At 49.9% G+C, this 13,972-nt stretch overlaps 1 protein-coding gene across 1 annotated transcript; it reads left to right on the forward strand.

The window, feature by feature from the left end:
- Positions 1-1,657: 1,657 nt before the first annotated feature.
- LIPG (lipase G, endothelial type) lies at positions 1,658-11,841 on the forward strand. Its single transcript, XM_027671627.1, has 10 exons — positions 1,658-1,806; positions 1,928-2,100; positions 3,063-3,242; positions 3,893-4,004; positions 5,087-5,311; positions 5,752-5,994; positions 6,489-6,609; positions 7,188-7,406; positions 8,503-8,595; positions 10,195-11,841. The coding sequence occupies exons 1-10, from the start codon at positions 1,734-1,736 to the stop codon at positions 10,214-10,216; spliced, it is 1,461 nt and encodes a 486-aa protein (XP_027527428.1). The 5' UTR covers positions 1,658-1,733; the 3' UTR covers positions 10,217-11,841.
- Positions 11,842-13,972: the final 2,131 nt, after the last annotated feature.

Here is a 13,972-nt window from a genome sequence, read left to right on the forward strand (position 1 = left end):
TCCTTCCTTCTCTCCCTCCTTCCCTCCTTCCTTCTCTCCCTCCTTCCTTCCTTCCTTCTCTCCATCTCTCTCTCTCTCTTCCCTTTCACCATAGCCCTTACTCAAATTCCACTGCTGTGTGTTTACACTAAAAAAATCAGGGACTAACACACCAATTTCCAGGCCGAGTCTGTAATTTACTAATAAAACTTTGTGCATTTTGCAGACCCTCTGACCTTCATCATTTCTGTCGACTATGATCATCTACGAATTTTGGGTGCTCCCTTCCCCTTAGGGGTGGGACACCACAGTACTAATCTTTAACCATCATTTGCCTGCACCTTTTTTCCTTCACCCACCACAGACCCTGGTGCCTTCTCCTTGCTTTCTGCTGTGAGTTTGAAGGGAAAGAAGAGCCACAGGGCTGAGGAAGGGGAAGAAAAAAAGAGCAGGAAAGTCATGTGTCCGTGAACGTGACCTCTTCTTACACGGTGTGGTGAGACACTAGTGCTATGAAATGAAATAACTTGTCGTGGATCAGTAACTGGTAAACATACAGGTAACAAAAAACTAGGAATAAATGGTTAACTGCTGAGTACAAAAGCATTTATAGTATTGACAATGTGACTGCAGAAGGTGGTGGGCTGCAAGTCAGGCAATGCCCTTCAGGAAGCATCTTGTGCCCAGTAGGTCCAAGTGGCAAAGAACTGGGGGTTTCCCACAGATGGAGCTGGAATTCCTAAACCCCTGCTAGGCACCCGTGTCGGGGGGCACAGCATGAGGGGGTCAGCACCCATGAGCCCCCACAAGCCCTGCGAGTTCCCCGCATGGGGCCACTTGTCTCCTCTTACCTCCAGGGTGAGAACGGTGGAGACTCTCCCATGACTCCCCCTAAACCCTTCATGTCCCCTCTGCCCCTCGAGGTGAGAGTTCTGGGGACCCCTCGTGAACCCCCCAAACCCTGCATGTCCCAAAAATCCCCTCGGGGTGTCAGTGCTGGGGACCCCCGTTAACCCCCCAAACCCCTGCATGTCCCCTCCACCCCTCGGGGTGAGAGCTGTGACACCCCCCAAACCCCCTCCACATGTCCCCAAAATCCCTTGGGGCACCAGCGCTGGGTCCCCCCGTGATCCCCCAGACCCCCCTCATGTCCCCAGAATCCCCCGGGGTTCAGCCCTGGGGACCCCCCGTGACCCCCCAAACCCCGGCATGTCCCCAAAATCCCTTGGGGCACCAGCTCTTGGTCTCCCCGTGATCTCCCAGCCCTCCCTCATGTCCCCAAAATCCCTCGGGGTTCCGCCCTGAGGACCCCCCGTGACCCCCCAAACCCCGGCACGTCCCCAAAATCCCTTGGGGTACCAGAGCCGGGTCCTCCCGTGACCGCGCAAACCCCCCGTATGTCCCTTCTGCCCCTCGGGGTGAGAGCACTGGGGTCTCCCCGTGTCCCCCCAAACCCTCTTACGTCCCCAAAATCCGCCGGGGTACCAGCGCTGGGGTCCCCCCGTGACCCCCCCCGAGCCCCCCGCGGGTTCCCCACGGGGGGCGTGGCCTCCCATTCATGCCTCGCGTGACGTCAGAGAAGGCGTGACCAATGGGAGCGGCGCTGGGGCCCGGCCCCGCCCCATCGTGCCACGAGCACCGCCCCGCGCGGCCCCTTAAAGCGCCGCCGCCGCCACCGCGCGTCCGTCCGTCCGTCCGTGCCTTCTTCCATCCTCCCACCCCTCCGTCCGTCCGTCCGTCCGTCCTTCCGAGCCATGAGGAGGCTCGTCCTCCTGCTGTGCACCGGCGTGACCTGTTGCATCGCGGCGCGGGGCGCGGAGGCGGGAGGTGGGTGAGCGCGGTCCCACGCGGGACCGGGGGGGGAGCGGCGGAGCGGGCTCTGCCCCGCCGGGGCGGGCGGGTTCGGGGGCGCTTTGCTGACACCCTTCTGTCCCCGCTGGGCTCGCAGATGGCAGCGCGGAGAGTGTGCCGGCGCCGAAGCCGCGGGTGAGGTTCGGGGTGCGCTCGTCGCCGGGCGCCGATGAGGATGGGTGCGCGATCGCCGTCGGCCAGCACCAGTGGCTGGAGGACTGCAAGTTCAACGTGACAGCCAAAACCTTCTTCATCATTCACGGCTGGACAGTAAGTACGGAGGACCCCGGGCAATGCTCAGTCTGTCTGCTCAGAGCGAGCAAACTGCCCTGCACACGAGCTGTGTCTCCAGAGTATTTCTGTTCTGGAATTTCTGTGGCTGCCCTGTCCCTGAAAGTGTCCCATGCCAGGCTGGATGGTGCTTTGAACAACCTGATCTAGTGGAAGGTGCCCAAGGCAGGGGAGTTGGAACTAAATGATCTTAAAGGTCCCTTCCAACCCAAACTTTTCTAGAATTCTATGAATATGTGAGAATTGTGAAAACTTTTCATGTTTCAAGCACTGTGGTCTCTGCACTTGAGGTCTCTGAAACAAAGCAATGTGGGTCAGGCTTAAGAACTCTGTGAAATCACCCAACTCATTCATAACTGCACAAGATCACTTCATAGCTGTATAACGTGAATGTGGCAAAGGGAACTTGGGATTTTTCCCTACAGTCCAACTAACTGACCACTATGAATGCAACACTTGACTTGACACGTGCTTAGACTTTCTATAATCGTAGCTGGGTACCCACAGCCCTGACGTCTGATAAAGGAACAAGAGGGCACACAGCCTTTATCAAACTTTTTTTTCTGCTATTCATGTGGACAAGTGCGTGCCACGAGGGGACTTATCAGCTCTGCCAGGGCTTATGCAAACAGCAGTGCCAAGACTGGGGAATAATTTTACAGCCCATCAGAATTTCTGGAAGTCTTGAGAAAAAGAGCGATAAGGTGCCACGTAACGAATGCTTCTCCCTCCTGCCTTAAAAGGCAGGTGGCTAATTACAGCCAGAGTCTCTCAAAACCTGTTTTTCTTACTCCATTAGTGCAGTGCTGAGAAGTAGTGGGGCTTGCAGAGGAGCAGCATGCAGCTGGAGCAGAATATGTAAATGATATACAAATAACTTAACTGTGAATGCGTCATCTTGGTCCTGCAAGCTGGAAACTAACACCTGAATCTCTCTCTAGATGAGTGGCATGTTCGAAACCTGGCTGGACAGCTTGGTGTCTGCTCTTCAGGAGAGGGAGAAGGATGCCAACGTGGTGGTGGTGGATTGGCTTTCTCTTGCCCACCAGCTCTACACCGATGCCGTGAACAACACGCGGGTTGTTGGAAAAACCATAGCAAGGCTGCTTGACTGGTTACAGGTAACATGAGTGGAGAGCAGCCTCTGTTGTAATGCTCCATGAGGGACTGTTGCACAAGGGGGAGCCTTCCCCAGCTCCAGGGTGCACCAGTGGGGCAGGCTCTGGTGTAATCCCCACCCCAGGGCTTGGCGGGGTGCTGGCTCATAGCTGAGGTGCTGCACTCAGCGCGTGCAAGTGATACCCTGCTTTCCTGGGAGATACTGCCTCGCAGGTGCTCGGATCAGTGATGCTCAAGTGGATTTCAGGTTTGGAAGTCCTGCCTGAGCAATGTGAACCTGGGGAGTTGGGCATTCAAAGTCGGTGCTGGCTTGGCAAGAGGGTGGGAAAGGAGAAGGAAAGGCCCACGGTGCTGCGCTTGGCGCCTGAGGCCACAGCCAGTGCTGAGGTCTGGTGGCAGCTCCCTGGGGGAAGGCTGCTCCAGATGCTGCCTGAACAAAGGATGTAATAATTCGGGTTGGAACATGGGTAAGCCACAAGTACCATCCAGACCATCCTGCTTGCCTTGATGAAATACAGAACGAAACATGCTTGTCTGCCCCCTCCCTCCAATCTCTTCTTGGAGCTGGACTTTATAGTCATGCAGACAGGACCAGCGCCACATGCCCTGAAAGGCAGGGGGTCAAATGACCATATCTTCTTTTTCCTTGCAGGAAGACCCGCTCTTCCAGCTTGAGAATGTGCACCTGATTGGGTACAGCCTGGGTGCCCACGTGGCTGGCTTTGCTGGAAACCACGTCCATGGGACTATAGGCAGAATTACAGGCAAGTGCCTTTTTAAGCAGTCTCTTACCTTTCCTTTGTGGCAGTCAGTTTCCCCGAAGAGGCTCGTTTCCTGTGTTGCTGCAATGTTGTTTTGGCCTTATTCTTTCGGAAATTACAAGTTTCCTACCTGTGGCAGCAGTGGGAAGCACAGGTCTCTTCACATTAAAGATATAGCAGGGGTTCGATAAAAAAACCTCACTGAGGACAACCTGATCTTGAGTTTACTTGGAGTTATGTGTGGGTTCAAAACAAGTCCTGCTCAAACTCTTGCTGTCCAAATCCTGTGCCTTTGAGTGATACTGTTTTTGTAATTGTAGCTCATAAGCTAATGGAAGTGAGAGCTTCTGAGTGCTGTTTGTACCACAGGATGTCTGAATAAATATTAAGAAATCACACAACTCGAACCCCTCATTCTGAAACTAATGGAAGAGTTTGCTTCCAGCTCCAGGGGAAAGCTGATTTCTACAACTTAGAGCATAGTGCAAGGGATTGAATTAAGCATTTAAATGTTACAATGGCAGTAAGAATTCCACAAAGCCTAGCAATTACTATCTGTATTCAGTTAATCAGGAAAAAAAATCACCTAACAGTCAAGTTGGAGAACAGTTCAAGAGTGCAGCTTCAGGTTGGGGGGTGAGGCTCAGGGGTTAACAGAGCATCCCAAACCCATCATGGGATCTCAGAGGCAGGGATTACCTGGCTGCTGCTTAAATTGTGTTAGTCCCTCCAAATGTCCAGTCTGAAAACAGCCTAAATATCTCTGAGACAGCTTTGTCTGCCAGCGGTCCCTGGGGTGCTAGACCTTGGAGCTGCCTCTTGAAGTACCTCTTCACTGTGACCTGGCAAAAGCTCTTTGCTTCTAACAGGCAGTCTGAAGCCATCTTGGTGCTACTATTGGGTTGCATTGCCCCAAAAGTGCTGTGAAGCACTTGTTTGTTCCCTCAGTGAGCCTGCGGTGAAGAGATCTTTGGGGACAGTACCAGCAATGGGGCTGGGACTGGCTGTGCATCACCTGGTGAGGAGAGCTATATTCTATATGAAATAACCCAGTTTTTCACCTGGCATCTTGTCTCTGACTCCAGGCTTGGATCCAGCTGGCCCCATGTTTGAAGGAGTGGATCCCAGCAGGCGCCTCTCCCCCGATGATGCCAACTTTGTGGATGTCCTTCACACCTACACGAGGGAAACACTAGGTGTTAGCATTGGGATCCAGATGCCTGTAGGCCACGTTGACATCTACCCCAATGGGGGAGACTTCCAGCCCGGCTGTGGTCTGAGTGATGTCTTGGGAGCCATTGCTTATGGAAGTAAGTTCTCATTACATATTTTGCCTCTGGTCAGTGTAGACTCCTCACAAACAGACTTGGGTTGATGGTGGGGGATGATGTGTTTTACGAAAGGAGAGAAAACCATTTTTTCCTTCTAAACTCTCTGTAGTACTGGAGATAGTTGCTAGAAACGACACATGGTTTTATTCTGAAGTAGCACGTTCTCGCTGCAACACCTGATCGCAAAATCTTCTTATGTTGGGACTAGAGTCCTCTTAAAGCTCCCTTCACGGCAGGGACTAAGTGGGCAGTCTCCAAGCATCTTCCACTAACCTCTTGAATTGTTACTGTTTGAAACATTTGGCCATGGTCAGCTCATGTTGGGCTACCAAAGAGTCTTAGCTCACTTCACCTTACTGGCTGCTGGGGGGTGACAAATGCTTAAACTGAGCATATCCCTCATGACTCTGCTTCCCCAGCAATCGGTGAGGTGGTCAAGTGCGAGCACGAGCGGTCTGTGCACCTCTTCGTGGACTCCCTGGTGAACCAGGACAAGCAGAGCTTCGCCTTCCAGTGCACCGACTCCAGCCGCTTCAAGAAGGGCATCTGCCTGAGCTGCCGCAAGAACCGCTGCAACGGCATCGGCTACAACGCCCGGAGGTTACGGCACAAGAGGAACAGCAAGATGTACCTGAAAACAAGGGCTGACATGCCCTTCAAAGGTATGTTTTCCCTCTCAGGAAGAGTGTGGTCTCACCTGTAGGAGCAGCCTCCCAAAGCCAGCGCTGGGCAGGATGTAGAGGTGGGGGAGCAGCATCGCCTCGAAGCTGGGCAGCTCCAGGCGTTAATGTTCTGCTGTTACCTGGCTGCACTGTCCTGTGGCATTGCTGGGCTCCTTCCTCTGTGTAAAAGCAACATGACCTGGCCACCAGGGCACTCTGCCTTTTGAGCAGGATTAAAGTTTAAAAGTCATACATGAGCAAGGCTCAACCTTAGAGCAGTGTAAGGTCTGGGCAGCCTTCCCCAGAGTGGACCTTCTGCTGCTGTTGTGTAAAAGTCTAATTTGTAATCAGTAAGGGCAGAAAAAAGTCATCAATGCTGTCTCAATAAAGGATGGGTCTGGCTTTTGTCCACCAGCAACGTTTCACATGGATCAATGCTGAGCAATGTTGTCTCTCAAACTCGGTTCCATCTCTGCTCTCCCCTTTCTCCCCAGTCTACCACTATCAGATGAAAATGCACGTCTTCAGCTACAAGAGCTTGGGAGAGGTTGATCCCACTTTCTTCGTCACCCTCCATGGCACCAATGGAGAATCTGAACCCCTGTCTTTAGAAGTGTAAGTAAGCTGCCCTGTTGTGTTTGACTAAGTAAGAAGGCCACAGGGACTAGACGGGGTGGCAGCATTCTTTTTCCTCTTCTAACACTATCGTTGCACCCCAGCCTAGCAGCCTCACTTCATCACCATTCAAAAAAGCTTTTCATCCACTAAGTTAGTTATAATTTTTGGCTGAGAAAACAATTTGATGTGCCCAGTCCTCTACACGTTAGCCTTCACAGCTCCTTGCTGGAGTACTTCCTCTTGCTTTTCCCCTCTACCATTTGGATATAGCCTGAAAGCACCCACGTCTCTGGAGGCATTGCTGACCTCCTTTAGCCTCTCCCAGGAGAAAGACAAGGCATAAAATCCACCTCTAAGCTATGGAAGTATGGCTTGAGCTAAATGCATGATGCGTTGTATTGAACCAGCTATCTGAGCTCACTTTCTTTAGTGTAATCAACAATTAACTGGTGACGGTTGAACATGCAACCCTTGATAAGCTGCACGGGGCTCTGTTTAACCTCTTAACGTGGAACGAAGGAGCACCTGGCACGCTTCCATAAGGAAGAAATGCTGAGTCTCTCCCTTTCTTTCAGGCTTGATGAAATCGGCCTGAACGCCACGAACACCTTCCTGGTCTACACCGAGGAGGACATGGGTGAGCTTTTGAAAATAAAGCTCACCTGGGAGGGGACATCTCAGTCATGGTATGATCTATGGAAAGAGCTGAGGAGCTACTGGTATCGGCCTGTGAATTCTACCCAGGAGCTGCATATCAGACGAATACGTGTGAAATCTGGGGAGACACAACAGAGGTAATAACTGTGCTTGGCTGCACGTGAACTGACTCAAAACTTCAGCCAAAAGGAGAAATATTCAGGACCTAGCAAAAAAAAGTTGGTGTTCTGAACCAAGTTGGTATCTTGAGCTGCCTCTCATTTTTAGTGTCACCACTCCTTCGAGGTGTGGGAGAGCAGGTCACTGGCCAGCACCAGGTGGCAAACTAAGCTTTATGCAAAACCAGTCACTGCAGATCAGATCTGGGATGTTCTTTTGCTTTATTTAGATACTGTGACGTCCCCTGGGGACTGAATTAGCCTCCTTCAAGGTGGTTTAGATGATACTTGAAGGGATAAAATACTAAGCATTGAAAATACAGAAACATGAGTGGTCGTGGCTATTATTTGCAGGTATAATGATTTGGCAGAGCAAGCTAGACCTGAATCTGCAACCAGTAACATGGTGCCATCAACCCCTTAAGTACTATATTGCTCCTTCTGAGGTCTGATAGGGGAATTGGAATTAGATGATCTTTAGGGTCGCTCTCAACCCCAATCCATATCCTTAGATCATTGGCCATAGAATTCTAGTGGAAGATTCCCTGCCATGATAGAGGGTTGGAGCTGGATGATCTGTAAGGTCTCATCCCACCCAAATCATTCTCTGATCCTATGATTCTGTTTGCAATTGGAAAACTACCTGAGCATCCAAAAAGTATTAAATCTGTCAAGCATGTAGCACTGCTCTCCCACATCACTTGTTAAGGTTGTTCTGAAGGTAACCCAGATCTGTCAAAGGGCAGCAGTTGACACTGACAAGTTTCCACATTTCTCAGAACTTTAAATAGGCATCACCTATCATCTGAAAGGTATTGTGCATGCTGGTTTCTACACTCCATGAAACATAGGGGTAGAAGCAAAGTAAAAGCAAAGATCCCCAAATAAATTCTGAAATAGGAAATAAAAACCCGTTCAAAATGCTAATGGTGTGTCAAGATGCTCTGTGGGATGCATGTTAAATCAAACATCCCACAGAGATGTCTTAGAACTGGCTGCAACCCACATTACTTGTTATTTGTTAGTCATGGAGACAACAGTTCACCTTCTCTTGGCTTCTGATTCCTCCTTGTAGGTTTGCTTTCTGCGTGGAGGATTCCCAGCTAACCAGTATAACTCCTGGCAAAGAGCTCTGGTTTGTGAAATGCACAGAGGAGTGGCGAAAAAGGTATGGAAATCAACTAAGAGAAATTCTGTCTGATGCATGTGGCTGTGCTGGGATGAGTGGAGCCTTTTGGTTTTTTTCGCTCCTGGAACCTGTTTTTATTTCAAAAAGGTTAATAAATTCTAGCCCAGGACTCACAGCTATTAGATTTAATTTTAATGTATGCCGCAACTGTTGCTAACTAGGTGATATTACCCTCCCTCCTGACCTTGGATTGTCACCTTGTACCTTTACATGTTTACTGCCAAATGGGTGCAGCAAAATCCTTGGTCCTAATTGCGGTAGAGGCTAAAATGAGGTTCTGCCAGTCCCCAAGATCTGTGTAATAGTGGGAACTTGAGTAGAGGTATCTATTAACTGCCCTGTAAAACAGGGGAAAGCTGGGAGGAGTGCAGGAAATTGCCTCAAAGATTGTTTCAGCCTGGTGGAAGACCTTGAGCTGCCGAGAAATCCCTTGATTAAAGTTTGAGGTCAAGTGCATGAGCAGGACAGAGCTGAGGATCTGCCATGGTGTTACAGCAGTGACTCCTACGGCCTCATCTGCAGCCACGCTGATCTCCTCAGGTTCAGGAGGGTGCAAACTCTGCCACTGACGAAGCATCTCAGCCCTGCTTAACCTTTTGGGGGACTTCCAGGCACCTGGATCGGTCCTCAGAGCATGACTTCCAGAAAGTCTGGTCCCAGCAGTGACAACTTGACTGCCTCAGATGCCTCTGGTCATTGAATGAATGAAGCCCTGTTCATTTGTCTCAATGATAGTCTCCCTTGGATGAAGCCCAGCCTTTTGCCCTCTCCTAAAATTTCAGTTTGCAAACTTAGAGCTTTGTCACTTCCAATCCACAGGACAAAGTGCTTGTTAGGACTAGCAAAGCCCTGTGGAAGTCAAGCTTTGCACAACCCTCCTGGGCAGCAGAGCTCGGCTCAGAAGTGTGAGCTGGTCCCATTCCAGGACCAGTTTTTGGCAGAAACCAGCAAGCTGTGCTACAGACAGTAGCAAACCAATCTGTGAATGAAACCCCTGTGCAAAAACTTGCTGCTCTGCCACAAGTCCTGAAAGATCAAGTAAACATTCCTGCAGGTACAATAAAAGGCTGTTTCGATATGCTACTCGGTAACCCCCATAAAACAGAATTGCTGGCAGATGTGCCCTGCCTGCTTGCTCCTGGAGTGCAGCTTGTGCACGAGGCAGAGGGGCTGAGCTCAGCTCCAGCACACCACTTTTTTTTCCTAGGAAATGGTCAATCCTCCCAGAAATGACAAGCGATTACTTGCTGTTCAGCTCTCAGTTTCTGCCAAGTCAGTGGAATATTATAGTTCCCTGCTTGGAGACTGAGACTTGCAAACATCTGTCCTCTCCGAATGGAGCTGCACAGGCAGAGTCTAGCTCAAGCCCTGTAATTTCTGTTTGCAGCCTGCATAATGTCTGCTTGAGGCTCTCACTGAGTAGCTACTGGGTGAAATGTGGCTTCGACAGAATAAAATACCAGCCTGTACTGTCCAAACCTGTTCTTAGCACCCCAGAGGTTCTTAGAAATTCTTTGTTATTCCTATTAACTTCTGCATTTAACTAGGGGTTTTTTTCCCCTCTCTGCTTTTTCCCAGATCTGTCTCAAATCTGCTCTGAAGACTTCCCTAAAGACTCACAGCCAAGCAACCTGGATGCATGAAGACCACGCAGGTGGCAAGATGCTCTGGGAAAAAAAATCCGGCTTAGTAGCACTTAAAACAACTAGCTCTTCTGGAAAAAACAGCTTGGATCGGATGCAAGAAACTGAGGAGCAATTGATGGACCTTGGTCCTAGACCTAGAATAACTAAAACTCCATCCTCCCTTTCCCAAGGAGCCTGGTTTGTGTATTTAACCTTACCTTGACCTGTTGCACGCTGCATTTTTCCTGCCCTGCTCCTATTAACCGGGACTATGCATGAGATCTTCACACACTCAGACCTCAGCAATGATCTTCTGGTCTGCCTGCCAGCGGAGTTGAGAGGATAAATAACCACGCTAACTGCCCACCGGGCTGTGGGTGACAGAGCTGCTGAGAACAAATGAGCACCTGGTGCAGGAGTTACCGTGGGTCCAACAGCACTGTGGGCTGTGGGAAGGTGTGACCAGCACAGGTCGAGCGCGTGGGGTTGTTCAGGGAAGGGGTGGGAGTAAGCACAATGCCACTTAACTTCAAGTTGTCTTTTGCTTGCCTTAAAAATAGTCTGTTCTGTGTCTGGCCGATACCGAAATCTCTATATATTGCCTGATGGGAAGGTAGTGCTCTGTCCTCCCTGTGCCTGGGGCACAGCACGGTGCACGTGTGGTGGTGGTGTTGGTGGTGGCAGCTGCTCCCTGGTCAGTGTCTGCAGTGAGGCTGCCCAGTCACACATGGGGATCCCTTTCTAAGAGGCAAAGAGCAGCTGCCCTCCTGCTGACCGTAGGGGATGGAGGAACGAGATGCACCGTGCTGCTCCAGGAGAGCTTTGCACCAGTCCTTTTAGCTGCTGAGGACAACGTTTCCCCTCTGCTCAGATGCTGTTGTAGTACCAATGCATAATTAAGATCTTACTTTTTAGTAAAATATTTAAACGAGCCAAACAGCCAACCTCCTACCCTGATTGCTACGACATCCCAGTTGGAGTCCCTGGTCCCAGGTGATCTTGGCTTTGCTTTGAGTTTGGCAGACTCTACAGCTGTCACGTTTGCTACAGCAGAGTGGACCTTGTCAGAGGTGAACTAGGTTTTGTTTTGCTTGGTTGGGTTTTTTTAGTAGTGGGGTTTTTTTGTTTGTTTGGTTTGGTTTGGTGGTTTTTGTTTTTTTTTTAACCTTTTTTCCTTCCTAAGGAGAATGGTGTGACAACCGTTGAGCTTTTGGCATGCAGAAAGCCAGTCTCAAAAATGGTGTTGCCAGGTGGTGCACTGAGTTCTGAAGACTTAGCAAGTCCTTCTGAGGCCTGCAGATCTCTTGAGTTTTTGTAGAGCTTCAACCCAACCAAAGCAAGCACATTTGGGGATATTTTTTTCCATGGTTTTATGCAAAGGCTTCAATAACTGAAGCCTTTGGTAAGTGTCTGTGACTTGTCACCGTGCCATACTTAGAGCAGTTTCAAAGCCCTATTTGTATATTGTGGTTTTTGTATGACTTAAAACATAATTTATTTCTCATATTGTACATATGTAAACATTTTTAAACATTTTGGTTTTAAGTAACAATTTTTATAAGCCTTAAGACAAAAAAATAAAGGGCTCTGTAAAAATAAATGAAGTCTTGTTATTGATCACAGAATTTTTTAGGTTGGAAAAGCCCTCCAAGATCATCAAGTCCAACCATCCCCCCAGCACTGCCAAGGCCACCACTAACCCATGTCCCCAAGTGCCACATCCACATGGCTTTTAAATCCCTGCAGGGATGGGGACTCACCCCTGCCCTGGGCAGCCTGCAGCCAGGTAGGTGCCCTTAGCCAGCACCTCCTCCTGACTCCTCCAGGCTGTGTTGCCAAGGTCAGATGGTTCTTTCCATGCACCCTCCACTGGCTGCCTCCTGTCACTCCCCATCTACTCCTGCTTTGTAGAGAGGCCCGTCATATATTGGGAGAGGGAAGCCAAAGACATCCTCCAAGGGCTGGAGCTCCTCTGCTCCGGAGCCAGGCTGGGACAGCTGGGGGGGGTTCACCTGGAGAAGAGAAGGATCCAGGGAGACCTGAGAGCCTCTTCCAGGGCCTAAAGGGGCTCTAGGAGAGCTGGAGAGGGACTTGGGACAAGGGATGGAGGGACAGGACAAGGGGCAATGGCTTCCCACTGCCAGAGGGCAGGGTTAGATGGGATATTGGGAAGGAATTGCTGTCTGTGAGGGTGGTGAGGCCCTGGCCCAGGTTTCCCAAAGAAGCTGTGGCTGTCCCTGGATTCCTGGAAGTGTTGAAGTCCAGGTTGGACACAGCTTGGAGCAACCTGTTCTAGTGGAAGTTGTCCTGCCCATGGCAGGGTGGAATGAGATGAACTTGAAGATCACCTCCAAACCAGACCTTCCTGTGATTACAGGTTTACTTCCAGCTTTAGCCCAGTAGTGAGGACATGATTTCAATACTACCAAAAGATCATCTTTTTTTTGGCAGAATGAATAATAGAAAATCAAAATCCTTCTCTGGGCTGCAGTAGAGGGGTGTTCTGGCTGCCCCTTCCCCGCAAAGGCCATAAACCACATTCAGCTGGGAGCTCTACCAAAGCCTTTTCTTCCCAACCTGTTTTCTTTCAGACATGGCAATACCACTACTGCTTTTGGCTGGGGGAAAAAAAGATTTTGTGTTACTTGCTCTCTATGGCTATTGCAGTGAACACAGTGGACTCTGGAATTGTTGCTGTGTCAGGCTAGTCAGGACAAGTTCAGACAAACTCCTTCTTCTCCTTTTATTTCCTGCATTAATGCTTTTTTCCTCCATTAAATGTCACTTATATTTTGCCTGAAATGCTTCACCTTTGTCTGACTTCACTAGCTAGCTCATTGGTGAATACTTTTAAGAAAACTTACCCGAATCTGGTAGCTAACTGAGTTTTCCCAGATTTTCCCAGCTTTTCCCAGCAGCCACATCACCAAATTTAAAGGGAAGCCTCTCATTGTACTCTGACTGTGCCTGACACAAATTGGTGGCACAAATCCAGCAGCAACAGAAGGACTCTGCAAACAAAGTAAACACCTCTGAGCTGAGGAAGATTTACATCAAATTACTTAGTTAACCTTTTCCTATGGAAAACCCAGCAATGCCTGGCTGTGAGGAAAACTGCCTTGGTGGATGTGGCAGAGAGATGTCTGATGTACTCTGCACCCCAGAAGTGGAGCTTTTTTCCTGATGTGTCCCTTCTTTCTGCTGTGTGTAAAGTGTGTGTGTGCGTGTGTGAGCTAATACCAGAAGTCATTCCAGATATCTGCAACTCATTTTTTGGCTACTGCCCCTTGGATACAGCTCCAGCACAAGGGCTGGTGCCTCTTTCAGGGTGAGCCTCCTGCAAGGACAAGCAGGAGCTGGCTTCTGAAGGAAAAGGTTGAAGAATACAAGCTCACAAGAGGGGAGAAACGGGCTGTAGCTCTTTCACATCCATGGGCATCCTCTTCAGATGTCTGGCCCTTCACACATCAAGTGTTGTTTCCCAAATGCACCACTCTTGCTGCTCCACATATTGAGGAATCACACCTCCTGGCACGTCAAGGTGCATCCCTGCACAGCTCCCTTAGTTGTGGACAAGGGGGAAAACAAACAGAGGAGGGCATTTTTTTGAAGTGTCCAGAGTATTTAGGGTATTTTTGAAGTCTCTAAACAACTTAGGACTGGCAGAGCGGGCACATCCCAAGTCTGCGTGAGGCAGGGCTGAGGCTGGACGTGCTGTGGGGCTGACCACT

Source organism: Neopelma chrysocephalum, unplaced genomic scaffold (assembly GCF_003984885.1).
Source record: "Neopelma chrysocephalum unplaced genomic scaffold, ASM398488v2 Primary Assembly neopelma1_97116, whole genome shotgun sequence".
NCBI classification, from domain to species: domain Eukaryota; kingdom Metazoa; phylum Chordata; class Aves; order Passeriformes; family Pipridae; genus Neopelma; species Neopelma chrysocephalum.